The sequence below is a fragment of the Peromyscus californicus genome, unplaced genomic scaffold (genome assembly GCF_007827085.1).
Source record: "Peromyscus californicus insignis strain IS unplaced genomic scaffold, ASM782708v3 Scaffold_4__1_contigs__length_199733344, whole genome shotgun sequence".
In the NCBI taxonomy this organism is placed as follows: domain Eukaryota; kingdom Metazoa; phylum Chordata; class Mammalia; order Rodentia; family Cricetidae; genus Peromyscus; species Peromyscus californicus.
Window position 1 is genome coordinate 199112683 of NW_026294562.1, and position 27917 is coordinate 199140599.

At 39.6% G+C, this 27917-nt stretch overlaps 1 protein-coding gene and 1 long non-coding RNA gene across 3 annotated transcripts in view; one reads left to right on the forward strand and one right to left on the reverse strand.

Moving 5' to 3' along the window:
• The window catches only part of LOC128094449 (uncharacterized), a 35565-nt gene extending 25044 nt beyond the window's left edge, over positions 1–10521 (forward strand). Inside the window, exon 3 of the long non-coding RNA XR_008212966.1 lies at positions 561–10521. This is a non-coding gene — a long non-coding RNA (uncharacterized LOC128094449). The remainder of the gene's footprint in view (positions 1–560) is intronic.
• Positions 8939–27917, reverse strand: LOC128094444 (zinc finger protein 120-like). 2 transcript variants are annotated; one of them, XM_052712839.1, is made up of 5 exons: positions 27794–27867; positions 25011–25320; positions 16671–16797; positions 16410–16470; positions 8939–15279 (listed from the first exon to the last, which is right to left on the reverse strand). In XM_052712839.1, the coding sequence occupies exons 3-5, from the start codon at positions 16702–16704 to the stop codon at positions 14322–14324; spliced, it is 1053 nt and encodes a 350-aa protein (XP_052568799.1). In that variant the 5' UTR covers positions 16705–16797; positions 25011–25320; positions 27794–27867; the 3' UTR covers positions 8939–14321. The 2 variants fall into 2 exon arrangements, with proteins under 2 accessions (XP_052568799.1, XP_052568798.1); XM_052712838.1 differs by lacking the exon at positions 25011–25320 and having other exon boundaries at positions 27794–27917.

Below are 27917 nucleotides of genomic sequence, written 5' to 3' on the forward strand. Positions count from 1 at the left end.
TAGCTTTGGAGATGAAATTTGCTCACTTCTCTAAACCCAAGCATATTGCTAAAAAAAAAAAAGGTTGAGAGATTTTTCTGTCCCATATCAAAAAAGCCCTCTGGAGTGGGACAGAGAAAAACCAATATTTTTATTTAAAGCAGATTGATTATAAATTCAATCTCTTTCTAAAGAAAAAAGGGGGATAAGATATAGATATGATAGGATAAAAGGGTAAATTATTGAACCTACTTTTAAAGAGCAACAACTTGTTTAAAAAATGTTTTACATTGTTATAGATTTTAGTTTATTGATACAAATTTAAAGTTAATTTTGTTTTACTGTATGTATATTTCTACTCTTGTTTGAGGTATTATGTTTGTGTAACTCATTTAGATTGTAATGGATAATTAAAAATACAGATTAATAATTAGTCTTCTATGATGGTCAAACTTATAGTCAAGTTAAGTTTTCTAGGTATATATAGATATAATTCAATTAGGTAGGTAATCTTCAAACACTTCAAAGACCTACAGAATATGACATTTAAAATATTTTAAAAATTTAAACTTTCTGGACAGTGAGACATGTCTGCTCCTGGCAGCACCAATTTACTTCAGAGAGGAGGATGAGCATTGAAGATACTTCGTATGGAGTTTATCTTCTTCTTGGAAAAATAGCCGTTTGGGTAAGAAACTGTTCTTGACTGGACTGCTTGAAAAAATGTATCAACTGGACATGCAAGACCCATAGGAAGGTGGCCACTGAACTTTGCTTGGCAAAATGGTCCTTCCTTCAGGTTCCTGCTATGCAGAGGAAACTGCCAGACATTCTACAGGATACAGAGCGAAGTGACTGAGAGAATCTAGGCCTGTGGGCTGAAGACAGAAGCCCCAACTTTACAGAAGAACTTTGGATGACTGTCTAGGCTGCCAGTTTTCTCTGTCTACTCTCGCAAGACTCCCAAAAGTTGCTTGTGTCCTTCTACCATTTCTCAGGTAATATTATATCCTTCTGAGATCTTTGATGTGGTTGAAGACTAGATAGCTATAATTTTCCTTAGTTATGATAAAAGATAAGTTAGATATGAAACCTTAGATTCACAAATATAGGATAGATTAGATATCTTCTTTAATTTTGCCAAATACAAATAGACTAGATATTATAAATAGAGTAGATATTGTAACTATAATTCTTGCTTGATAATTGTTTTGTTATATGTAATTTTACTATGTTAAAGTTAAAAACCTTTGTTTTTGAAAAAAAAGAAAAGGGGAAGTACTGTGGGATGTTCTATATGCTGTGAAAATGTGTTGCTTTGATTGATAAATAAAACGCTGATTGGCCAGTAGCCAGGCAGGAAGTATACTATAGGTGGGACAAGCAGAGAGGAGAAGTCTAGGAAGTGTTAGGTTGAGTCAGGAGACGCGGCCAGTCACCTCAAGGAGAAAGAAGATGTAAGGATACTGGTAAGCCATGTGCCACATGGCAAGGTACAGACTTATAGAAATGGGTTAATTAAAGATAGAGGAAATAGATAACAACAAGCCTACCATGGCCATACAGTTTATAAGTAATATAAGCATCTGAGTGGTTATTTTATAAATGGGCTGCGGAACTGCGGGGGCTTGGCGGGACCTGGAGAGAAACTCTCCAGCTACACTGAAGATTCTTTCAGAGAACCCAGATTCCATTTCCACTACATATAGGAGCTCACTACTATCTGAAATTGCAGTTCCAAGGGTTCTGAAACCATCTCCTGGCCTCCCTGGTCACTAAGCATGAATGGATTACAAAGACATGCATGCAAGAAAAACACCATGAACATAAAATAATGACTGGAATTAGATTTGTAAAAAACAAATAAAATAAAAAAGCAACAACAACAAAAAACATAAAAGACAACTTGCACCATAAAACTTAATTTTCAAAGTATATGTGGTAGTGTATTCTTACAATATCAACACTCCAGACACAAAGGCAGGAAGATCATTGTGAGTTTTAAAGCATGTGCTACATAATCAATGCCCGAACACACATGCTTGTGCTCATTGGAAAAAAAGAACAAAACTAAATAACATACAAAAATGGAGCATTGGAAAATTGTGACAACACAATACCTCTTAAAGTCATTTCATGTGTCTGCCACTTGTACTCATACAATAAATATTGTCAAGCATGGTAGCAAATGCCATTATACCCAGCTATAGGAAGGAAAAGGCAGGTAGATAACAATTTGACAATATGCTCTTTGATATAGTCACTTCCAAAGTAATGCCCATCTTAAAAAGACCTAATTTTGATTTGTTCTCCTGGTTTAAGACAGGGCCTTATTTATAATCCCACATGACCTTGATTCAAAATATACCACACTACATAATACATATTATGTCTTTAATAAATACTAATATATACTTAATTCTTAAATGTGTCTCTCCCTCATAAGACCACACTTTCCCAACATCCTTTATTTCTACTAACATTTATACGAAATTCACAATAAACATGTATTTTTTTTTTTAGTCAGGCGTGGTGGCAATGGTACATACCATTACTCCAAGATTTGAGAGGCAGTTGTAGCTCTGTAAACTCCAGGCCTAGATTACGTAATTCATAGTGAATTCTAGGCCAGACAGGTTTAGAAAATGAGACTGTGTCCCAATCCAAAAGTCTTAACTTAATAAAGTTCTAGGGTGAGAAGATGGGTTAGCAGATAAAGTCCTCACCTTGGAAGTAAGAACCTGAGTTATCCCTTTACATCTGCATTAGAAAGCCAGTTGCAATGGTGTGTGCTTATAATTCAATGCTTTTAAGGCAAGATAGGAGACAGAGAGGAGAAAGCCTGCAAGGATATGGGTATATGATATAAATCTAGAGAATGTCTCAAACATGATGAAGGGAAAGGACCAACAACCAAGGTAGTTCTCTGATTTTTACACCCATACTACAACACCCATGCATACCTTCCCATACATAAATGAGCACAAACATACAGTCATAAGTAAATTATTAATAAAATACAAGTGGATGAAGTGGCACACTCTTTTTATTCTAATATTTGGGAAGCAGAGGTAGGAAGATTTCTATGAGTTTGAGGCCAGCCTCATCTACATTTTGAGTTCCTGGAAAGCCAAAGATACATAGACAGACCCTATCTCAAAATAAATAAAATTCCAACTGTGATTTGTATTGACTCATGCTGATTATACCTGCCTGCGAAAAAGCATATTTGAGAAAACCCTCCTAGAAGTGGAAAGGAATCCCTTTTGATACTAAAAAATTGAGTTTTCTCTCAACAGTGTTGAGGAAGTGGCAGAACACTGGTGGTGAATCTAGCCTCAAGCAGAGTACACATGACTCAATGGAAAGTGTGCCTGTGCAAGCCATAGAACGGAGAGGGGACATGAGAGTTGAGGCTAATCCTTTGTTCTTTTTCCATGGTAAATCTTAGACTATACTGAGGAAGAGTTTCTTCATGATGACTGCATTATTCTTTTTCAGTTCCCCCTGTGGTACAGGTCATAGTAAAATATTATAAGAACTCAGCTGGTTATAGCAAAGCCACTACCTGAAGGGATCAAGGAATTCCTTCAGAAGAAGTTAAATTCCAAGGAGCTTTTGGTGTTATTTGGCTTGTTATATATCAGCTGTCTTCTGTTATGAAAATCATGTGTGCCTTCATAGTTTTCCCAAATGATTTTTCCCTAAGAAGTGCTAACAGTGTGGACTGATCACTCTCTGGACATATACATTCAAGGTATTTGGAGAATAGCTTCAGGAAAGGCTTCCTTCCCCCCAGTCCATCCATTTCTCTCCTTTCAGCACTGGAATCAGTTATCTCCCTTAGCCACTTTCAAGGAGTAACAGAAATAACAAGTCCAGACCACCACATGCTAGTCTCCTCATTTAAGGTAGATTCCACAAGGAGACACTGCCTAGGCCAGGTGAACCTTAAATAATAGCTTTACACAATTTAGCTCGGACCCTCCTTCCTTATAGCCTTACTAACTTTATAGACCCCTAACTTCTTACCTAACCATTTTTCAGGACGTACACTGAGCACATAGATCCCCTTTTTGATATACTAACCAGTCATTAACACTTAGTTGACCTCTTTTACCACTCCCATTTTGGATTGTAAAAGAAAGCCTGGTGGTCACTGCCTGAGGGAAATTCTGACCTATCTTTATGACCCCATAGAATTCAAGCCTTATGACCTTCTTCTACCAGGGGATTGCTGTTGCTTTGGGAGAAATATGGAGAACTTAGAGATGGAGAATGGAGAGAGAGAAGGAGGATTTTGATTAAAGAGAATGTGTGGATGAGATAGATGGAAGATGAGGAAGAGTCAGATGGGGAAGTACTAGCTGGGTAAGAACAAGATGAAAAGGACCTAGATGAGGCAGAATCAAGACAAAAGAATTAAGATAGAACTTAGAGGAAGCAGTAGATAAATATAGAGAGAAATCAGGCAAGAAAGGAGCTAGGCACAAGAACAGAACTGAAGCTGTGTAAATAGGATGATGTTATCTCAGAGGAATTAAAGCAAATAGGCTCAGTGTGCTGAGATTCTACTTCCCCAAAATAGTCCTCGCCGTTCATAATTTTTTCTCCTAAGGCCCTGGGACGTATAATATTAAGGCTGGTCTCTGATATATTATACAAGACCCATGAACAAATCTGACTTCTGAGATTGGAGGTGAGTCAGAGAGTAAATTTTTTGGGGAAATGACACCATGGGTCCTGAGACAGGTACTGACACAGCAGGGCTTTTTAGAGCTCAGCAGCCAGAGAAGCAGGGCAAAGGTTTTTTTCTGGTCTTTGTTTTTGGTCATCCCAGTGAACTGTCACCTTTCTCTGAGTTGGCTCTAATGCAGACAAGGCATGGGCCTCTGTAGATGCACAAGAAACTGTTTGAGACTCGGTGTGATCTAAGTTTGTCAGTTAGAATATTTGATTTCTTTGTCTATCCTCATATCCTGAGGATGGAGAATAGGCTAGTTTTGCCTTACTCACCTGTGGGTCCTGAGCACAGTGTGTGACTGGTTTGTAATGTTTTCAATTAGTAGGTTACCCAGACCTCTCATGTGGATAATGGTGGATGTAGCTAGCAGTTGACAGATAACCATGTTTCTAGAAGTCAGCTGAAGTGGCTAATGATTGCAGAGTGATAATTGCCACCTCCTCTTTGCCCTTTCCTGCTTAAGCCCCACTTAGTTTTGAATATATCCTGACAGCTTTTCTCAAGTGCCTCAATCGACTTATTTTTGTTTGTAAAATTGACTTATTTTATAGGGCTTGTACATAGATTGGTAGTAGAGTAATTGCCTTGCATTTATAAGGTCTTTGGTTTTTATGGTAATATTTTATTTGTACTGAAATGTGATTTTATTTGTATGTTAATAAATAAAGTTGCCTGGGGGTCAGAACTAATAGCAAGCCGTAGCAGAATTCTGGCAGTGGTAGCACCCGCTCTTAATCCTGATCACATGACAGGCAGATCTCTGTGTGTTCAAGGATACCACCAGCATGGAGACACACACCTTTAATCTCAATACCAACCATAGAAGATCTGGAGGTCTGTATAGATGGGCAGTGATGAGGAGGTTATGTGGTTGGGTTTACAACCAATGAGAAGGCAGAACAAAAAGTCTATAAGAAGACAGACACACAGAAAGTAGTTCTCTGGCTGAGGAGGACAGCAGCAGCAGTGAAGGGTAAGGTTTTTAGCTCTTAGTTATTGCTCTGACCTCTTGGGCTTTTTAACTCTGAAATCAGCTCTGTGTTTCTCATTTTAAAAGACGGTTACATCTACAGGTTTTATCTTAAGGCCAAAAAATAAAAGACAGGAATAAATGAAGAATCCAAATACATCTGGGGTGTAGCACACAAGCAACAAACTTTTCAGCCCTCTTGCCATCTGGTCTCCAGACATTCCTGAACTTTCTCCATAGACTCTATTGCCATAGTTGAGTGTTAATTTCCAGTGAGATTAATGGTCATGCTTTTAGTGAAGAGGCTGCTATTTCTGAATAAAGCACTGCTGTGAGATGTCTTTCTCTACACTATGAATATCTGTTGCTCTGATTGGTTGATAAATAAAGCTGCATTGGCCTATGGCAAGGCAGCTTAGAGCCAGGTGAAAATCCAAGCAGATAGAGAAGGGAGAGGCAGAGAGACGCCAGCCTGCTGTCCAAGGAACAACATGCCAGCAGACCAGTAAGCCATGGAACACATGGTAAAATATAGATTAATAGAAATGGGTTAATTTAAGATGTAAGAGCTAGCAAGAAGCTTGAGCCATAGGCCATGGCTATGCAATTTGTAATTGATATAAGCCTCTCTGTGTGTTTACTTGGTTCTGAGCAGGCAGCTGCCTCTGTCATTTCCAGAATTTTGGAAGTTGCTTACAATGCATTTCCTGTTTACTTAGGTGATATTATATCCTTATGAGGTCTTTGATGTAGTTGAAGACTAGATAGTTATAATTTTTTTTGGTTATGATAAAAGATAAATTAGATATAAAAACTTCAACTCACAAATATAGAATAGCATATTTTTTTTAATTTTGCCAAGTACAAATTGACTAGATATTGTAACTGTAATTATTGCTTGATAACTGTTCTATTTTATCTAATTTTACTATGTTAAAGTTAAAACCTTCCATTTTGATTAGACAGAAAGGGGGAAGTGCTGTGGGATGTCTTACTATACACTGGGAATATGTGTTGCTCTGATTGGTTGATAAATAAAGCTGTATTGGCCTATGGCAAGGCAGCTTAGAGGTAGGATAAAATCCGCAGATAGACAGGAAGAGAATGGAGAGGCAGAGAGAAGCCATTCTGCCACCCAGGGAGCAGCATGTAATGGCACAAAGGTAAAGCCTTGGAATGTGTGCCAACATGTAGATTAATAGAAATGGAATGAGTTTAGTTATAAGAGCTAGCTAGCAAGAAGCTTGAGCCATAGGCCATGGCCATAAGTTTGTAAATAATATTAAGCCTCTGAGTGATTATTTCATAAGCAGCTGGGGGCCACAGGTGGGAGAGATTTGTCTTGACCCCAGGGCTGGGCAGGACCAGAGAAAACTTGAGCTGGAAAGCACAGATATTAAACATAAATATATAATATATCAAAATTTTGTGGATCTGGAGAAATAGCTCAGAAGTTAAGAGTGATCACTGGTCTTCCAAGGAGACACAGGTTCTGCTAAATAACCCAGGTATGGTTAGCTCACAACCTCTTATACTCCAGTTCCAGGGGATCCAACTTCATCTTCTGGTTTTCAAGTGTACCCCTACACAGATGACATTCACTCACACAGGGAACAACAGAGCTGGGGGGAGGAGGCAAGAATAAAAATAATTTTGTGGTAGTTTCAAGTTGAACTGTTTCCTTCATGTGTTTGTTTTTTTCCCCCTTGGGTTTCTTTAGTTTCTTTAAGAGTTTTCTTGATTTCCTCCTTTTTTTTTTGTCTTTTTTCCCATTCTTTTAAATAAATTTTTCATTTCTTTTAGGGTATCTATCATCTTCATAATGTTGTTTTTAGGACCTCTTCCAGCTCATCTTCTTTGAGCTGTTCAGGTCTTGCTGTTTATGAATCACTAGGTTCTAGTGTACCTTATTGATCTTTATGTTGTTTAATATGTTTTTACACTGCTGTCTACCCATTTCTTCCTTTAATCTGTACAGGTGCAACTCCAGGTAACTCTTCCAATTGGTGCAGGAGGGGCATATGGCTCCAGTGGCCTCTGGTGCTACCCAGGATGGTTGCTGAGGGGGTTGGTGGGAAGGGGGATGCTGCCCAGTCCCTGGGGCTGCACTGGCTGGGGGATGGGTCATGGAATGTGCCACCAGGGTCTAGGTGCTAGATAACTGGGCCTTGTAGTCCAGCAATTGGGGTCTTACCTCTTCCCCAATCAGTGAATGGAAGTGGGTCACATGTCTCCAATGAAATGTGGTTCCATAGGGGTAGGGGGAAGAGGCTGCTGCCCTTTCTCTGGGGCTATACTGGCTAGGGCTTAGGGCTAGAGAACTGTGCTTACCAGTCCAGAGATTGGGCTTTACCTGTTCCTAATTGATGCAGGGGGGCATATGACTCCAGTGATCATTGGTGCTGCTAGGGATGGGTGAGAGAAGGGCTGCCGGTATAGGCTGTATAGGCTTAGATGCTGCAGAAAGCATTTCCTCTCTCTTTCCATCCCTTTCCTTCACTTTACATCTATTCTTGTGCCTCTCCCTGACAGCAGAGGCAGAGGAAATAACAGTCATGGATGGAAACAAGGCAAAAGATAAGTTGGTGTTACATTGTTTCTGGTAGTGTTTATTGTGGGCCTCAGTAGAGGATGACTTTAGGCCAGCAATTATAGTCAACAAAATGGGCATAACAAACAATTAGAGGGTTACTCCTGAGGCCACTTCCCTTTTTCTGGCCAGGAACAGAATTTTTATCCACAGATCAGGTTTCCACATGTTCTCTGAAAAGATCTATGGAACAAGCACTACCAACTACTCATCCAGCTCTCCAGGCATCACAACCCACAAGCACATGCATGCATTCACAAACATATACATACATATATACAACTAAAAATTCTCAGATGGTGGCTGTTGTTTCCTGAGGGACCAGCCCTTATATTGAAACACTAGGCAAGCCTGAACAAAAGTATATGTCACCCTACCGTGCAGACAGACTCACAACAAGACAAACAGAAAGAAGAAAGTGGGGGTCCCAGCATTTACCTGCTGAAGGGACCGAATTTACACAACGTAGAGGGGCCTATTCACCGAAATATACCGCTCAAGGGGGCTTCTCAACCAGCGCCACACATGAGTAAAGGGAGACAAACAGACCAAATGTCCCGAGTTTTGGCACCGGATGTAGCAGGGTCCTTTGCTGTTGTTCCCTTTAGGGGTGGGGGCCAAGTAGGCGCAGAATCAAACCACACAGACTCTGGGAGAATGTCAAAATAACAAGCTCAGTTTATTCAGGAAGAGGCAAGCCTTATATACCCTCCACCCCACTCTGGGGGGAGGTCTGATGAATATACATCAGCTGGTGTGACATGGCTGCCTCTCATTGGTCCAGCTCATCTCCAGATCATGTTTCAGCTGCTGTTGCTAAGACTATCAGGCAGTTTTTTTGGCTCTGGTTTCAGGGCCAAAGTGTGTGTATTTCACTGGCTCTATTTTCAGGGTATGTTTCTCTGGCTGGACAATTTACCCTACACATAGGGCTTCACATAGTTATAAAATCACTTTTTCATGAGATTGCTGGTGCACACAATGTAAAGATGGCGATCAATCTGTTATTGTTGACACTGTCGAATTTTTTTTCTATAGAATACTCTCAGGAAACTGATTATAATTGTGTTGTCTAATGAACTTACCAAATACTTTATATTAAGAAGTTCTTTCTCGCCACGCCAACCAACCCCAATGACACCATGGACCTCCTAAGTCATATGCTCCCCTGTACCGATGAGGAACAGGTAAGGCTCAATCTCCAGACTGGTCAGCACAGTTCTCTAGCCCCTCCCCCTACCGGGGCAGCCCAAAAGAAAGAACAGCAGCCTCCTTCCCCACCAACCATCCCCATTGGCAGCCGTGTCCACAAGAGCCATAGGACCCCCTTCCATGTACCAGTTGGGGAAGAGGTAAGACCCAGATTGTTGGACTGGACAGCTTAGTTCTCTAGCCTTTAGGACCCATGGGTACATTCCTTGCCCCACCCAAGTCAGTGCATTCCCAGAGACCTGGTAGCAGCCCTTTTCCCCCACCCCATTACCAAGGATCCCCTGGGGCACCAGTGACCACCAGAGCCATATGCCCCTCCTGCACTAATTGGGAAGAAGAGCAACCACAGGAGCCACAGCCCCCCCCCCCCCCCGCACCAATTGGAAGAAGAGTGACCTGGAGTACCACCTGTATGGGTCAAAGGAAGAAATGGATAGACAGCAGTGTAAGAACACGATAAAAAGGTAAAGAGCAATACGCTACCACCAGAACCTAGTGATCCTTCAACAGCAAGACCTGAACCTCCCAAAGCAGATGATCCAGAAATAAGAGACCTTAAAAACAAGTTTATGTAGATGATAGAGGCCTTGAAAGAAGAAATAAAAATTTTCTTAAAAGAATAGAGGAAAAGACAAACAAAAATTTGGAGGAAAACAAGAACTCTCTTAAAGAAACTCAAGAAACTGAAGAAAAAACAATCAACATGTGAAGGAAACAGTTCAAGACTTCAAATTGAAATAGAGGCAATAAACAAAAACTGAAGGAATTGTGGAAAACAAAAATCTGAGTAAACAAACAGAAACTACAGATGCAAGCTTAATCGAGAGAATATGAGAAATGGAAAAAAAAAGTCGGGCGGTGGTGGCGCACGCCTTTAATCCCAGCACTTGGGAGGCAGAGCCAGGCGGATCTCTGTGAGTTCCAGGCCAGCCTGGGCTACCAAGTGAGTTCCAGGAAAGGCACAAAGCTACACAGAGAAACCCTGTCTCAAAAAACCAAAAAAAAAAAAAAAAAAAAAAAAAATAAGAAATATCAGAGAGAATCTTAGGTAATGAGAATAAGATGGAACAGATTCATCCATCAAAGAAAATGTTAAATCCACCAAATTTTTAACAAAAACCATCCAGGAAATTTGGGACACCATAGAAAGACCAACCATAAGAATAATAGGGATAGAAGAAGGAGAAGAATTCCAGCTCAAAGGCACAGAAAACATTCAACAAACTCATTGAAGAAAACTTTCCCAACATAAAGAAAACTATGCCTTTGATGGGACAAGAAACATACATAACACCAAATAGACTAGATCACAAAAAATGTCCACATGCCACATAATACTCAAAACACTAAACATACAGAATAAAGAAAGAATATTAAGAGCAGCAACGGAAAAAGATCAAGTAACATGTAATGGCAGACCTGTCAGAATTACACCTGACTTCTCAATGGAAACTGTCAAAGCCAAAAGTTCTTTCACAGATGTTCTGCAGACACTATGAGAACATGGATGCTAGCACAGACTACTATACCCAGCAAAGCTTTCAATCACCATAGATGGAGAACATAAGACATTCCATGACAAAGCCAGATTTAAACATTACATATCCACAAATCCAGCCCTACTGAAAGTACTAGAAGGAAAACTCCAACCCAAGGAAGTTAGCAGCAACCCCAAAATCACAGGCAATAGATAAACTCATGCTAGCAAATCCCAAAGAAGGGAAACACACACATACACTACAACCAAAAAAATAACATGAATTAACAATCACTGGTCACTAATATCCCTTTATATCAATGAATTAATTTTCCCTAAAAAAGACACAGGCTAATAGAATGGTTACAAAAACAGGATCCATCCTTCTGCTGCAAACAAGAAACATACCTCAACTTCAAAACAGACATTACCTCAGAGTAAAGATTTTCCAATCAAATGGTCCTAAGAAAGAAGCTGGTGTAGCTATTCTAATATCTAATAAAATAGATTTCAAACTGAAGTCAATCAAAAGGGATGGAGAAGGGCATTTCATTTTTATCACAGGAAAAATCCATCAAGATGAAGTCTCAATTCTGAACATTTATGCCCAAAATATAAGGGCACCTACATTTGTAAAAGAAACATTACTAAAGCTTAAATCACATGTTAAAAACCATACATGTTAATACTGGGATACTTAAACAACTCTCTCTCCACTGGACAGGTCTGCGAGACAGAAATATAACAGAGATATAAGGGAACTAACAGATGTTGGCTCAAACAGATTGATCAGACATCTGTAGAACATTTCACTGAAACACAAAAAATATACATTCTTTTCAACATCCCATGGAACTTTCTCCAAAACTGGCCACACAGTCAATAGCCAAAGAAATCTCAACATAAACAAAAAAATTGGAATAAACCCCTGTATCTTATCGGACTATGATGGATTAAAGTCAGAATTCAACAACACAAAATGCAGAAAACCTACAAACTCATGGAAGCTGAAAAATCCTCAAATGAATTATCACTAGGTCAAGGAAGAAATAAATAAAGAAATTAAATATTTCCCAGAATTCATCAGAGGTAAATTCACAACATACCCAAACTTATGGGACACTATGAAAGCAGTGTTAAGAGGAAAGTATATACCACTAAGTGTCTACATAAAGAAGTTGGAGAAACCTCACACAAGTGACATAAAGGCACAGTTCAGTTGAAGAGAAGAAGGAAGGATTATAGGAGCAAGGGGGGTTATATAGATGTAACCAACCTTCTTATTAAATAAGAAGCACAGAACCAATGCAAAGAAGAAAGCCAAGAGGTCAGAGCTAAGAGCTAAAACCTTACCCTTCCTCCTGTGGTGGTCCTACCTCTCTGAACCAGAGCTACTTTCTGTGTTAAAGTCCTTATATAGAATTTCTGTTCTGCCTTCTCATTGGTTGTAAACCCAACCACATGACTGCCTCATCATGGCCTGTCTGTATAGACCTCCAGGTTTTCCATGATTGGTATTGAGATTAAAGGCATGTGTATCCAATGCTGGCTGTATCCCTGAACACACAGAGACTTACCTAGCTCTGCCTACCAAGTGCTGGGATTACAAGCATATGCCACCATTGCCCTGCTTTCCTATGGCTTGCTAATAGCTCTGACCCCAGGCAACTTTATTTATTAACATACAAATAGCATTTTAATACAAATAAAATATCACCATAGGGTTCAGCATCATGATGGGAAAAAACGACAGATAGTTGAACCCAACTAGCAGGAGCTCATGGACTCTGGACTGGCAGCTGGGGAGCCTGCATGGGACTGCCCTACATCATCTAAATATGGGTGCCAGTTATGTGGCTTGGTATGTTTCTGCGTCCACTGTCAATGTGACCAGGACTTATCCTGGGTACATGAACTGGCTTTTTAGAGCCCATTCTCTATGGTGGGATACCTTATTCAACTCTGATGCAGGATGGGAGGGCTAGGTCAAGCACCAACTTGGTAAGCCATCCTGTGTTGACTACCTAAGAGAGGCCTTACCCGCTATGAGAAAGGGATGGGTGTGGGATAAGGGGAGGTGGGGCAGGGGGAAGAGGAGAGAGAGGGGGAACAGGGCTTGGTATATAAAAGGAAAGAAAAATTTTTTAATTAAAAATATAAAGAGAAAGCCTCAGTAGCTTTTTCACATGGTCACAGACTATTACAATATATAAAGGCTTAAACAGATAGATTGCACACAAAAAGTTTTACTAATGTATAAAGTGCTAAACTTTACCACACTGACTGGAGGGTTTCTCTGCAACTTGATTTTTTCTCATGATTTTGAAGATTCCTGATACATGCAAAGGCTTTAACAGATTACATTCAAAGGCTTTCTCTCCAATGTGTACTATTTTAAGCATTTGAAGAGTACTATGACATAGAAAGGATTTACCACACTGACTACATACAAAGGGTTTCTCTGCGGTAAAGGATCTTTCATGTTTTCAGTGACTACTGTCACATAAAAAAGCTTGACTGCACTGATTTCATTCATAGATTTCCTCTCCACTAAGTGTTCTTTTATGCCTGTGAAGACTACTGTGACATTTAAAGGCTTTACTACATTGATTACAAACACAGGGCTTCTTTCCAGTATGTTCTTTTATGCATTTGAAGAGTATTGAGACATGCAAAGGCTTACCAACAATCATTACATTCATTGGGTATCTCTCCAGTATGGGTCCTTTTATGCCTTTGAAGAGTACTGTGGTGCACAAAGGCTTTACCCCACTGATTGCATTAATAGGGTTTCTCCCCAGTATGTGCCCTTTTATGGCATTGAAGAAGATTGTAATATGCAAAGGCTTTACCACACTGCTTACATTCATAGGCTTTCTCCCCAGTATGTGTTCTTTTATGACTTTGAAGATTACTGTGTTGTGCAAAGGCTTTACCACAATCATTATATTCACAGGGTTTCTCTCCAGTATGAATTATTTTATGCATATGAAGAGTACTGTGGCATTCAAAGGCTTTACCACACTGATTGCATACATAGGGTTTCTTCCCAGTATGTGTTCCTTTATGGCATTGAAGAATACTGTGATATGTAAAGGATTAACAACACTGATTACATTCATAGGGTTTCTCGCCAGTATGTGTTCTTTTATGACATTGAAGTGTTGTGACATTCAAAGGCTTTACCAAATGGATTGCATACATAGGGTTTCTCTCCAATGTGGGTTCTTTCGTGTATTTGAAGACTATTGTGATCTGCAAAGCCTTTACCACACTGATTACAGTATGGGCTCTTTCATGTATTTGGAGACTATAGTGATCTGTAAAGGCTTTACAACACTGAAAACATTCACAGAATTTCTCTACAGTGTGTTTTTCTGTGCCTTTTAAGACAACTATAATCTGCAAAGGCTTTACCACATTGCTTACATTCATAAGGTTTCTCTCCAGTATGTGTTCTTTTATGCACTTGAAGAATACTATGTTGTGCAAAGACTTTACTACACTGAGTGCATTCATAGGGTTTCTCTCCAGTATGTGTTCTTTTATGCATTTCAAGACTTTTGGGCCATACAAAGGTTTTACCACATTGAGTGCATTCATAGGGTTTCTCCCCAGTGTGCGTTCTTTTATGCATTTGAAGACTTTTTTGCCATGCAAAAGCTCTACCACATTGAGCACATTCATAGGGTTTCTCTCCGGTATGGGCTTTTTTATGTCTTTGAAGATGACAGTATTGTGCAAAGGCTTTACCACATTGATTACATCCATAGGGTTTCTCTCCAGTATGTGTTCCTTTATGGCTTTGAAGACGACTGTAATATGCAAAGGCTTTACCACACTGATTACATTCATATGATTTCTCTCCAGTGTGGGTCATTTTATGTATTCCAAGACAACTGTGATCAGCAAACGTTTTACCACACTGATTACATTCATAAGGTTTCTCTCCAGTGTGTGTTCTTTTATGTCTTTGAAGATGACTGTATTGTGCAAAGGCTTTACCACATTGACTACATCCATAGGGTTTCTCTCCAGTGTGTGTTCTTTCATGCAGTTGAAGACTTCTGTGCCATCGAAAGGCTTTACCACATTGACTGCATTCATAGGGTTTCTCTCCAGTGTGTGTTCTTTTATGAATTTGAAGATGACCATAATATGCAAAGGCTTTAACACATTGATTGCATTTATGAGGCTTCTCTCTAGTATTTGGTCTTTCATGCAGTTGAATAGTACTGGGATATACAAAGGCATTTACACCTTGAGCATGTACAGAAGGTCTCTCTACAGTTTGACTTCTTTCTTGCCTACAAGGATAAAGAAACATGTGAAATCTTTACAACAAACAATACATTGTTGAATCTTTATATCTGTATGAATTAATTTTACAATTTGATCTAATTGTGAAGAGGAATTAGATTATAAGGTTTTATCACTGTGCTTACACTCATGTTGTGCCCCTCCATTAAGAGTTGTTTTGCATCTTTGATGGTAAGATCCTTTATTACAAGATCCATATTTACAGAATCTTTTTTGTATATGAGATTTTTCACATATGTGAAGAAAACTGGAAAAACTCAGAGCTTTACCATCCTTACTGTATTCATCAATTTTCCTGTAAGTCATACTACATTTGCTAGGTGAACTAGGACAAACAAAAGTATTCACATAGTCCAAGTATTCACAGGAATTTTGTGTGGTGTTTGATGATGTATTAACAAAAAAAACTGAAAAACCAATTACTTGTATATTTGAATCAAGTAAAACAAGTGTACACAAACTGGGAACTGCTACATATCTTCTAATTGTTCTGAGAGAGATGTATGTTATGTCTTTCCATATTCCTATGCTCATGGCTGGTATCCAGAGTGACCATATGATATATCTATCAAAGGAAGAAACAAATAAAAGATTTTCACATTGAAATCAGCTTGACATTCTCTCCCCATAAACTTGTGGAACAGGGATTAAGTTTTCTCCACAACAACTGCCCCTTGACTCTTGACCCTTACTGCCACTGTCACTAAACAGCACAGTCACAACAAGTATATGAGTAATGCCAGCTTTACTATGGATTGTTTCCTTATAGAAGGTTTTGAAGATATACTTATCACATCTTCAATGTGTACACATTTGTAATATGAATGTTATGAAATAAATGAACTGACAGTTCTACAGCATAACTCTAATGTTGTTATGATTCAAATTGTGATATCAGTTAAGACATTGTTTCCTTGACTTCTTTCTTAAAAGAATGCCTTGCAAATGCAATTCACCTACCTAAAATTGAGGTTTGCAGTTTTGTAAGAATGTAACAATTATTGACGCACTTTTAATGGTGCTGATTTACACTGTTGCTTTTATTTAAAATATAAAAACAGGATATATTACAACTTCTTTATGGGAACATTTGCATCAGGTTGCACATGAAAATTACCTTTCATGTCTTCTAGAACTTTGACAATTTTCTTTAATATTATGGTCTTCCCAAGTGTATCCTAAAATATAATACCAGAAAATGTATGTTATATAATTGAAAATTGTGCAAAATTTTAGTTACTATCCTCATTGAACCTTAGAATCATGCCAGATTTATTCAGCTCTTTCTTCTCCTTTTCAATCAAATTGTAGAGGGGCATCAATAATCAAGGACTTGCTGTCCCCTTATTTTAAAATATGAAGAAAAATTTAGACTTACCTATAGTAGTGAGGTTCCTGTAAGTCTCCAGCATCACATCTTTATAGAGATTCTTCTGGGAAGGATCCAGCAAAGTCCACTCTTCCCAAGTGAAGTCAATATGCACGTCATCATAGGTCACTGAATTCTAAAATATCCCATACAGGTGTACAACAGAAAGCATGGTACTGATAACATTGTAAATGTGTACTTCTTTGACAGTATAGTCATATAATTCTGGCCCTCCCCACACTTATTTCATGACATAGCCATTATAATGTAATCACCAAGTCACTTTAGAAGGAAAATGGATAGAAGGTTCACCTCTGTAATTTTTACAAGAGAAAGGACTACTAACAAACACAGATAGACAAGTAAACAGATCAACAGTGCAGGGTACACATGAGAGAAATTATATGAGCAATTACTAACTACGAAAATGGAAAATAAGATGGACAAACTGGGTGTATTGGCTCATGACTTTAACCTCAGAACTCTGAAGGCAGAGGCAGGTATATCTGCCTCTGAGTTGAATGCCAGCCTAGTCTATGCAATCAGGTCCAGGACAGCCAGATGTACATATTAAGACCCTGTCTTTCATGCAGAAATCAGTCAAACAAGCAAAAATGAAAGAACTCACAGGTTTTCACTGAAGTTCCTACAAAGAGTTATGTATTCCTTCAAGTTCAATTTTCATCTTCAGAAACCTGAAGTGTCTCAACTAAAACTGTAACATCAATCATATTTTACTAAAAAAGTATGGTATGTTTACACAGTTACAAAAGGACAGATGAAAACATTAGCAATATAAATGTTGATTATAAATAATCAACACAGAGCAGGAGATAGCTTAGTAGTAAAGAGCTTCTGATCTCCTTGCATAAAGATGGGCTCAATTGCCAGTACTTACATGGGGGATCAAAACTATCCACTATTCCAGTTTCAGGGTTTCTGAAACCATCTTTGGATCACCCTGAGGACCAAGCACCCATGTGTTGCACATCACAACTGTTACTTACATGGTGTATATCGATGCATACAGGTAAAATATGCATATTCATTTAAAATTTCAAAACAAACAACAGGCAGGAATAAGGTCATGCCCTTGCAATCCAATGACCCAGAAGGCTCAGGCAGTATTAAGATATGGATACATGCCATCTTGAGAAACAGACTGAACCCTATGCCAAATTTTAAAATTCAAACTATGGGTGACCCTCACTACAAAATCATATGCCTGACATCTACTCAAACCTATATTCCAGGCCCATCGCCCAATAACAAAAATACAAAAGCAACTAGGAATTTGGGCCCACTGCTTAATCCCAGATCTTTGGAGTCAGAGTCAAAGGGATCTCTGAATTTGAGGCCAGCCTATGGTGATATTTTATTTGTGGTGAAATGTGATTTTATTTGTATGTTAATAAATAAAGTTGCCTGGAGATCGGAGATCAAAACGAGCCATAAGGAGAGTCAGGCGGTGGTAGCACACACCCTTAATCTGATCACATGGAAGGCAGAGTCTCTCTGTGGTCAAGACACAGCCAAGCATGGTGACATGAACCTTTAATCCCAGTACCAAACATAGAGACCTGGAGGTCTGTATAGACAGGCAGTGATGAGGAAGTCATGTGGTTGGGTTCAGAGTCAATAAGAAGGCAAAGCCGAAAGGAAATAAAAAGACAAGTCAGACATCAGAAGCTCTCTCGGGGGAAGCTGCTGCTGGTGGTAAGTTAAAGCTCGTCATGGCTCTTGTTCTGATCTCTTTGACTATTAACTCTGTATTTGGCTCTGTGTTTCTTATTTAATAACACTTTAATTTTGTCTACATTTGGTGCTCACGTGGCAAGAATTTATTAAAAAACCATTGGTGGCCTCACAGGCGAGGGGTTACAGGCCCCAGGCCTGGTCGGAGCTATGGATCCAGCTGACATGGTCAGAGCTGCACTCAATGGTAGCTATGAGCGGTTATATGCAGCTGGATCTGTTTGCGCCCATATCACCAACTCACATGGTCGGAGCTTAAGGAAGCCAGAGTTCAGGCCTGAATCATCACAAGCTGGAACATGCAGCTGGATGCTGTGGATATCACTCGATATAAATAAAGCACCAATTGGCCAGTGATCAGGCAGGAAGTATAGGTGGGACAAGGAGAGAGGAGAATTGAGGAAGGAGGAAGGAAAGGGAGACCGGCGGGAGCCACCGCCAAGACAAGGAAGATGTAAAGTACCGGTAAGCCACAAGCCACGTGGCAAAGTAAAGATTAATAGAAATGGGCTGAATATAAGAGTGAGAGCTAGACAATGATAGGCCTGAGCTAATGGCCAAGCAGTTTAAATAATGTAAGAGTCTGTGTGTTTGTTTTATAAGTGGGCTCTGGGACTGGCGGGACTTGGTGGTGGGAGCTGGAGAAAAATTCTCCAGCTACAAATGGCGCCCAACGGCTTGAGTTTCCACCTTAAACCTGAGAATATTTAATAACCAATTCTAAACAGAGCCAAAACCAGGTTCCTGCTTCATGTCTCATACGGCAGCTAGATGCTGCAAAACGTGGGTTTGAACTACTGGCAGGTTCCTGACCAGCAGTATGGCGGAAATAGTCTGCCAGCAGCACATTACGCTGTGTGGTAGATGTAGTCTTTACTAGTATATATATATATATATATATATATATATATATATATATATATACTAGTAAAGTTTGTATATATATATATATATACAAACAAGAGGTTTCTGGGCTACACGCTACTTTGATAAAAGCGTAGACCCATTATTTCTGAGAGTTACGGCTCCCAGAGCTGGCGGAAAACGGACCACCACCATGTTGGGAAACTGAAGTGGGCGGAGCCAGCAGCCACAGCCCTGTTTCAGTCTTAGAATGCTCTAGTTCAAAGCAATAGGTTCACAATAAGACTGATTCAGATGGAATAGTTTACAATGTGTGTAAAATGTACGTAGGCTTAAAAGAGAGAAAAAAAAAATATATACAGTTATATAAACAAATAGATAGTTTTTAAAAATAAAGTCTTTAAAGAAACATTAAAGGTAATAAGCCATGTAAAGATGGCTATCACACAGAGAATCTGGATTATGTTGTCTTTGATATTCGTAACTGAAGAAAAACATTTGATTGTAAAAGCTGTTGAGTTATGCCAAAATGTAAATTTTAAAGGTACCTTGACTTCAAAATTTGGATATAAGGATATGTTGCTTTGGAAAAGAGTCTCTGCTTTTGTTTCCACAGAAAGCCAGAGGCTATGGATTTTTTCCAGATTAAGATACATCAGGTTTGACCAGCCATGACCCCCTGAAAGGTCTCCAATGACACCATGACCCAGATGATCCAACATCCAAAATGGTTTCAGGCAACTGGCTCAGACGATACACCCTCATGCACTACTCCATAATCTTAAAATTTTCTTTGTGTCCCCATAAGATACAGCGCCCCCCCCCCCTCCAGCAGGAAGTAGTAAGAGAAGCTATGCCCAAATTCCCAAATATACCAAGCTGGCTTTAGAGATGGAATTGGCTCACTCCCCCTCTAAACCCAGACATATTGCTTAAAAAAAATGGTTAAAAGATTCTTGTGTCCCAAATCAGAAGAGCCCTCTGATGTGGGACGGAGAAAAACCAATATTTTTATTTAAAGCAGGTTGATTATAAATACAATCTCTTTCTGAAGAAAAAAAGGGGATAGTTTAGATATGATAGGATGAAAGGGTAGATTAAGGAACCTACTTTTAAAGAGTAACAACTTGTTTAAAATGTTTTACATTGCTATAGATTTTAGTTTATTGATACAAATTTAACCTTAATTTTGTTATACTGTATATATATTTCTATTCTTGTTTGAGGTATTATGTTTATGTAACTCATTTAAAATTGTAATGGATAATTAAAAAATAGATTAATAGTCATCTATGATAATCATATTTGTAGCCATGTTAGTTAAGTCTTCTAGGTATACATAGATATATTTCAGATAGATAGGTAGTTTTCAAACACTTCAAAGACCTACAGAATATGGCATTTAAAATGTTTTAAAAATTTAGACTTTCTGGACAGCGAGACATGTCTGCTCCTGACAGCACCGATTTACTTCAGAGAGGAATATGGGCATCGAAGACACTCCATATGGAGTTACCTTGACAAAAATAGCCATTTGGGCAAAAAACTGTTCTTGCCTGGACTGATTGATCAACTGGACATGCAGGACCCATAGAAAGGTGACCACTGAACTTTGCTTGACAAAATGGTCCTTCAGGTTCCTGCTTTGCAGAGGAAACTGCCAGACATTCTGCAGGACACAGAGAAAAGTGAATAAGAGACTCTAGGCCTGAGGGCTAAAGACAGATGCCCCAACTTTACAAGAGAACTTTGAATGACTGTCCAGGCTGTCAGCTGTCTCTGTCTACCCTACAAGACTCCCGAAAGTTGCTTGCATCCTTCTCCTATTTCTCAGGTAGTATTATATCCTTCTGAGGTCTTTGATATGGTTGAAGACTAGATACTTACAATTTTCCTTAGTTATGATAAAAGGTAAGTTAGATATAAAACCTTAAACTCACAAATATAAGATAGATATCTTTTATATTGTAACTATAATTCTTACTCGATAATTATTTTGTTATATGTAATATTACTATGTTGAAGTTAAACCCTTCCTTTTTGAAAAAGAAAAAAAAGGGGAAGTGCTGTGGATATCGCTCAATATAAATAAAGCACTGATTGGCCAGTGATCAGGCAGGAAGTATAGGTGGGACAAGGAGAGAGGAGAATTGAGGAAGGAGGAAGGAAAGGGAGACCGACTGGAGCCACCGCCAAGACAAGGAAGATGTAAAGTACCGGTAAGCCACAAGCCACGTGGCAAAGTAAAGATTAATAGATATGGGCTGAATATAAGAGTGAGAGCTAGACAATGATAGGCCTGAGCTAATGGCCAAGCAGTTTAAATAATGTAAGAGTCTGTGTGCTTGTTTTATAAGTGGGCTCTGGGACTGGCGGGACTTGGTGGTGGGAGCTGGAGAAAAATTCTCCAGCTCCAGCTGGATTTTAGCTTTTAGCTATTTTCTCTTCTCCTAGTAGTCTCTCTCTCTCTCTCTCTCTCTCTCTCTCTCTCTCTCTCTCTCTCTCTGCACAACCACACTAGGTAGTGAATACAATCCAACAACAATGCCCAACAATTTATAGGAGGAATGCTGATTACAAAGCAACATTCACAGTGGAAACAATCAGAATAATCAATGGGATTATGAAAAATTGTACACAGATTGATTTAATATGACTTCTATACTTAAAACAATTCTACAACAATCAAGAATGTGAACAATATTCGTGAAATAATACTGGAGATAAGGAGAAAAAGCCAAGAACAAAGGAAGGAAAATAAAGTCAACTATTAATCTAAAGATGAAACGAAACTTAGCCAGGAAAAGTATGATCTTGACCAATGTTACCCTGCTACCTATGATTCTATGTGTATAGAAGTTATACAAACATAGAGTTCATACCTTTCATGAAATTAACACAAAATGACCCTTAAATTGTTGTTTCTGACCCCCCAGCTACTGATACTTTTTCTACATACCGGGTCCCCATGCTCTAGAGCTCTCTCTGCAAATGGAGGTGATTACCTGCTGTGGCTCTGTAGCCCTTATGCCTTCTTTTGGTTTCAGGTAAACAAAGCCCCACTGATGCCCAATCTCAAAATGACAGTAGAATAATTTAAAGTTGGCTTCCTGTCACGTGGATTATGGTAAAAGATGTGGATTCTGCCCTATCTACGTGCTCAACAAGATGCACACCTAAGAAACCTCTGCAGCTGGGAAATTCCTTTTGTCCCTTGGAAGTAAATGACACTGAAGCACACCATTGCAGCTGATGGTGGCAGAAAGTTAGATGCTTTCTAATCATGTATTGCTGAATGACAATCCACATCACCATCTTCCTACCAGTTTCTAAACTATTTGAAACATTTATAAGACAATCTTGAAAGTAAAATGTAATAATCAGAAGTTCTAGAAACCAGATTTTCAGTTTTCCAATCTGTCTTCCCACTGCACACCAAAAACATACCTGTGTGTGCACACTGGACAGTGATATTACAAGCATCATATCCAAACAGCCAGGACTGCAGTTTCTCTCCCTATCCAGGAAATCTATACACAGGTAGGCTCAGAGGACAAGGATGACTGCCCAGGTCACCACATGGGTGAGCAGAACCACAGTCTGGTTCATGGTCCATCCAAACCCCAGCAGAAATGTCAGCTCAGCAGACCTTCTCTGAACACCCTACACTCACCATGGTATAGCTTGTCTTCTTCTTTGCAATTCACTACAACAGACGCAGAAGAGAAGCCTAGAAAGAACCCACAAGCTACCTGCCACTAGTCTCATTGCTAAGACTTCCCAGAGTCCGTGAAAGGCTAGGGCCACCCATCTGGGCCTCAGAATATTAGCAGGTACCCTGCTGGTTGATCGGAGATCAAATGACTCCGACAACACAGTCCTTCCAGCTCTACACTTCAACTCAATAGATAGGACCCTAGTCTAGAAAGAATGTATTTTAGTAGATATTCTTCAACTCTGCTAGAGTGCATCCTGTTCCTCATCCAAAGCAAAGTATTCTTTGTGTGCACATTCCTGTACACACTCAATGTGGAGTGCAGCCAACCCATTGCCTCCTAGCTGGGAGTCCTGCAACCAAACACAGGTCACATTTACACAGTCCTGTTACTGTGTAGCTGTTGTTACAGAAGAACAGGCCATGAACTAGAAAAAGATGAGGGCTCATGGTGGGGCTTGGAGACAGGAAAGAGAATGTGGATATGATGTAGTTATAATCTCAAAAAATATTTTGAAAATTTTAAACAGGCTTTTTGGCCATGTGCTCCAGAGTCTAGCAATCTGTATTAGAGCACATCAAAGATTTCTCAAGCTTTTTATCTAAGGGGCTACATAAAAAACCAGAAAAATAATAGTCCTGTTAAGCAGGGCCACATTTGACCTAGATTTATCTTGACTGAACAACTGTAAATATAGCAATTTGGTTTCATGATAAAGTCAGTCTTTTATCCAGATTCTTGATTGCCCTTGTCTGTGGAGCCCAAGAAATGGCCAATCAGGACATTTATGGAGCATCTAAAATTGATTTCCTAATTCTACATTGCTAATCTCAAGTAATGTTGAAGTACAAAAGCTCTCAACAACCATCCTGCCTCTCCCTTTCTGCACTGTGACTCTACCAGCTTTAAAGTTGGTCTATGCACTCAATTCTTGCACAGGTCCCTCTTCATTTATAAGTCCTCGCTAAAAGCTACAGAGATTGGAGGTCACTCATTAACTGGTTTAGTTTTCCTTCTCACTGATCAGTCAAGGCAAAGATGGAAGATGTTGTGGGACTGTCTACCCAGCACTGGGCAGCAGAGGCAGGATTAGGTGTTCAAAGCAATTCTCATTTACACAGAATGAGGCAAGACTCGATTACCTAGCAGGAGGCAATGATGTTACAAGCTCATGGTTTCCCATGCCCAGATGGCAAAGCCTTCACCTCCATAGGGAATCCATATTCAACAAAGCTCAGAGGCCAAGGGACACTACACAGGTCACCACAGGGACAAACAGAACCCCATTCTGGCTCATGGTCCATCCCAGACCAAGCAGCTTTGACAGCTCAGCCAACCTGCTCTTCCTGGTCTAGGGACGGTGGCCTGCAAACTCATCATGGTATGGCTTGTGGTCTTCCTTACAGCTCCCTACAGCAGAACAAGAAAAGAATTCTGAAAAGAACCTGTAAACTACCTCCTATTGGGACTCCTGATTGCTAAGCCTTCTCAGAGTCCCTCATTAGCTAGGACCACCCAGCTGGGCTTCAGGACACTAGCAGTTTAGCTACTGGGTAAACAGAGATCTAATGACTCAGAGAGCAAAACCTTTCCAAGCTTGGTCCTTCCACACTATGGCTGGTTGCACAGGACCCTAATCTGAAAATTTTGTAGTTTAGAAAAGCCTTCTAACCTCCCAGAACCCTTTCTGTTCCTCTTCCAAGGCACAGGGTCCTATGTGTGCACATTCCATTACACACTCAATGTCCAGTGTAGCCAGCCCTGTACTTCATAGCTGTGAGGTCCTTCAACCAAACAAACACAGGTCACATTTAAAAACTATCTGTAGTTAAACAAAAAGAGGCCATGGATTAAAACACAAGGGTCTATGGGAGGGGTTGGAGGCAGGAAGTAATACAGTAGAAGTAAAATACTTATAATCCCAAATAATTCTGGTAAAAAGTTGCAACAGGCTTTATGGCCATGTGCTCCAGAGAGTATGGGTTTGTATTAGAGCACACCAAGTACTACTCACATCATTTCTCTCTGGGTATATTTCTTAAACCTGGAATACACACTCATATTAGGCAGGGACACATCATTTTATCAGGTTCTTCTACTTAGGTTGAACTGGTATAACTACAGTCATTTGGTTTTATGAAAATTCAGTTCTGGGGGCTGGAGAGATGGCTCAGAGGATAAGAGTACTGGCTGTTCTTTCAAAGGTCCTGGTCCTCAGTTCAATTCCCAGCAACTACATGGTGGCTCCTAACTATATGTAATGAGGTCTGGTGTCCTCTTCTGGTGTGCAGATAGAACACTGTATACATAATAAATAAATAAATCTTAAAAAGAAAGAAAGGAAGGAAGGAAGAAAGAAAGAAAATTTAGTTTTTTATCCAGAGTCTAGACAGCCTGGTCTATGGACTCAAGAAATGGCTGGTCAAAACATTTATTGATCATCTAAAATGGATTACCTAATTACTCATTGCTAATGTCAACTACAGTCATAGCAGGAAAGCTTTCATGCTCTTTCTTGCCCATTCCTTTCTCTGTTGTGACTACACCTGCTTTACAGTAGGCCAGTGAACTCAACTCTTACACAGGCTTTATTTGTAAATTCACAACAAAATCTACAGGAGTTCAAGGATGCTCATTCTCTGCTCTATTTTTGACTTCCACAAACCAGTCAAGGTCCAGTTGGGAAGGAGTTTCAGGACTGTCTTTCCACCACTGGGCAGCAGAGGCAAGAGTAGGTGTTTAAAGCAATTCTCATTAATATAGTGTGAGGCAAGCCTGAACTACAAGAGACACTTATTTAAACCTGTGGGTCTCAACCTACCTAATGCTGTGACCCTTTAATACACTTCCTCATGATGTGATAAACCCCCAAATATAAAATGATTTTTGCTCCAAGTTCATAATTATATTTTTGCTACTGCTAGGAATTAAAGTATAGATATCTGTCTGTGCTTTCTGAAGGTCCTGTGAGAGTGTCATTTGATCTTCCAAAGGGAGCCATGATCCCCAATGTTGGGGACCACTGCTCTAAACTGATATAAACAAATAGATTAAAAAAATAAAGAGTATTAAGGAAAAAATGGAATGAAATTCTGAAACTGGGAAACATTGATAAATAGAAAAAAATTACAATAATACATTTAAAGAATGAATTTTTAAAATGATGCAAAAAAATGGAATGAAATTCTGAAACTGGGAAACATTCATAAATAGAATAAATTACAGTAATGCATTTAAAGAAAATATATTTTAAAATTATACCAATAATTGATGTTTTATAATGATAAAAATAATTGGAAGGGCAATTAGGTATACTGATGATGAAAGGGAGGAGGTAATACCCTGGTAGAGAGAATACCATTAATAAGAGACTTTATGACTTTGTTCCATGTAAAGTGTTAGCTACTGAGTGTTGCAAGCTAATGCATGGAATTACAGCCAATGACTTGATTCTCAAACATCTGAGTGAACTGTGTCAGCCAGGATTGCACACGTCTACATAGGAGAGTTCCCTAATTGGAAATGCAATACATAGTAATCCAGGCTATCTTCCCAAAACTGTATGCCCACCAATTCAGTCTGTCCTCATTTACATGGAAGTAAATAGTACATGCAGCAAAATTACAGAGAGTCACTCACCTGCCCCATCAGTCTTCTTTGTAATGGAGACCCCTGCAGCTAGCTCACTGCCTTCAACTTCAATCTGTGACCAAGCTATTGTCTAGTCTGTTTCCCCCTGCAGTGTACAGAGTACACTGTTCCTCTACTTCTGGTCTGAGGGGAGAAGCCATGCCCCATACACAAATCCTTTCCCTGTTCTGAAATGGACAGTCCATTATGTGACTCAATCTGGCAACTTTAGAACTCTGTGGTGCTGTAGATGTAAAATACAAGATTTAGTGTGATTTGTCAGGATGACAACAACGGCAATGTCCTGTGGGGCTACATACAGGGTTCAAGACCACATCAATCAGCATGGAAGACCTCGACTCAAAACTATTTTTAAAAAGCCTGGAGAGGCCCCTGTTCTAGAATTAATATACCTTTACGGCACACCAGGACTTAATGTTGGTTGTGACCATGCAATGTTCACTTTAGCAGCATTTAGAGTCTGTTTTTTGAATGAGTGGATGGGCCTTTGTGCTGGTTGGAAATCAGGGCTGTCTCCTTTGTTATGGGAATGTAACTGGTTAATCCTGGGGAACAAACAATTACACCTTATCATACTAATTTCTAACCGCCATGGTTAGCATACTACTTATCTTTGTGGTATTTGTGATGCAGTCATCCTTTACCTAAATTCTATTGTGAATTAATGTCTCCTAAGAACTGGTAAAACCTTGTACCATCAAGTTCCACTTTACACATGAGATACTGTTTACAAACTCCACAGAATTAACTCCAGATGGATCCGAAACTTAAATGTGAAGAGTTCACATTGCACTACTTTTGGAAGATAGGAGAGGGACCGGGGCTCTCTGAGTTTGGCAAATCGGTGTTTTATAGCAACAACATAAGCACTAAGGCTGTCCCCATTTCACAGTGATGTCAACAACAAGGTTATTTCAAACCACAGTCCCACTCCCAATGCTCTGCACAGATGCAGACAGCAGAGTGAACTTGCACACAGGCTGCCAGCCAGCTCAGGAATTGCAAAGGCCCTGCAGGACAGGCAAGAACCTGCGGAACTCTCCATCCAGCTGCTGACTCCCACCCAGCCAGGGGAGGACCCACCACACTGGCTCCTATGACTCAACTGGCCACTCCTCCCAGTTTGGGGATAGGCCCCTAGCTCACCATATCGTGGTTTTCCAGCTGGCCCATGCTCTCTGCTCAGCTCCCTGCAGCAGCACTCTCATCACAGCACACAAAACCACTGGCGCCAGCTTCTCTTCAAAGCCAAGCCTGAAGCTGGTCACCG

Coding starts and splice junctions, on each gene's coding strand:
- LOC128094444 (XM_052712838.1), bottom strand. CDS start 27,820: ATGGGCCAGCTGGAAAACCACGATATG. Junction 16,798..27,793: donor AGCTGGAAAACCACGATATG/GTGAGCTAGGGG, acceptor GGGATATTTTAG/AATTCAGTGACCTATGATGA. Junction 15,280..16,409: donor AGTTCTAGAAGACATGAAAG/GTAATTTTCATG, acceptor TTATCCTTGTAG/GCAAGAAAGAAGTCAAACTG.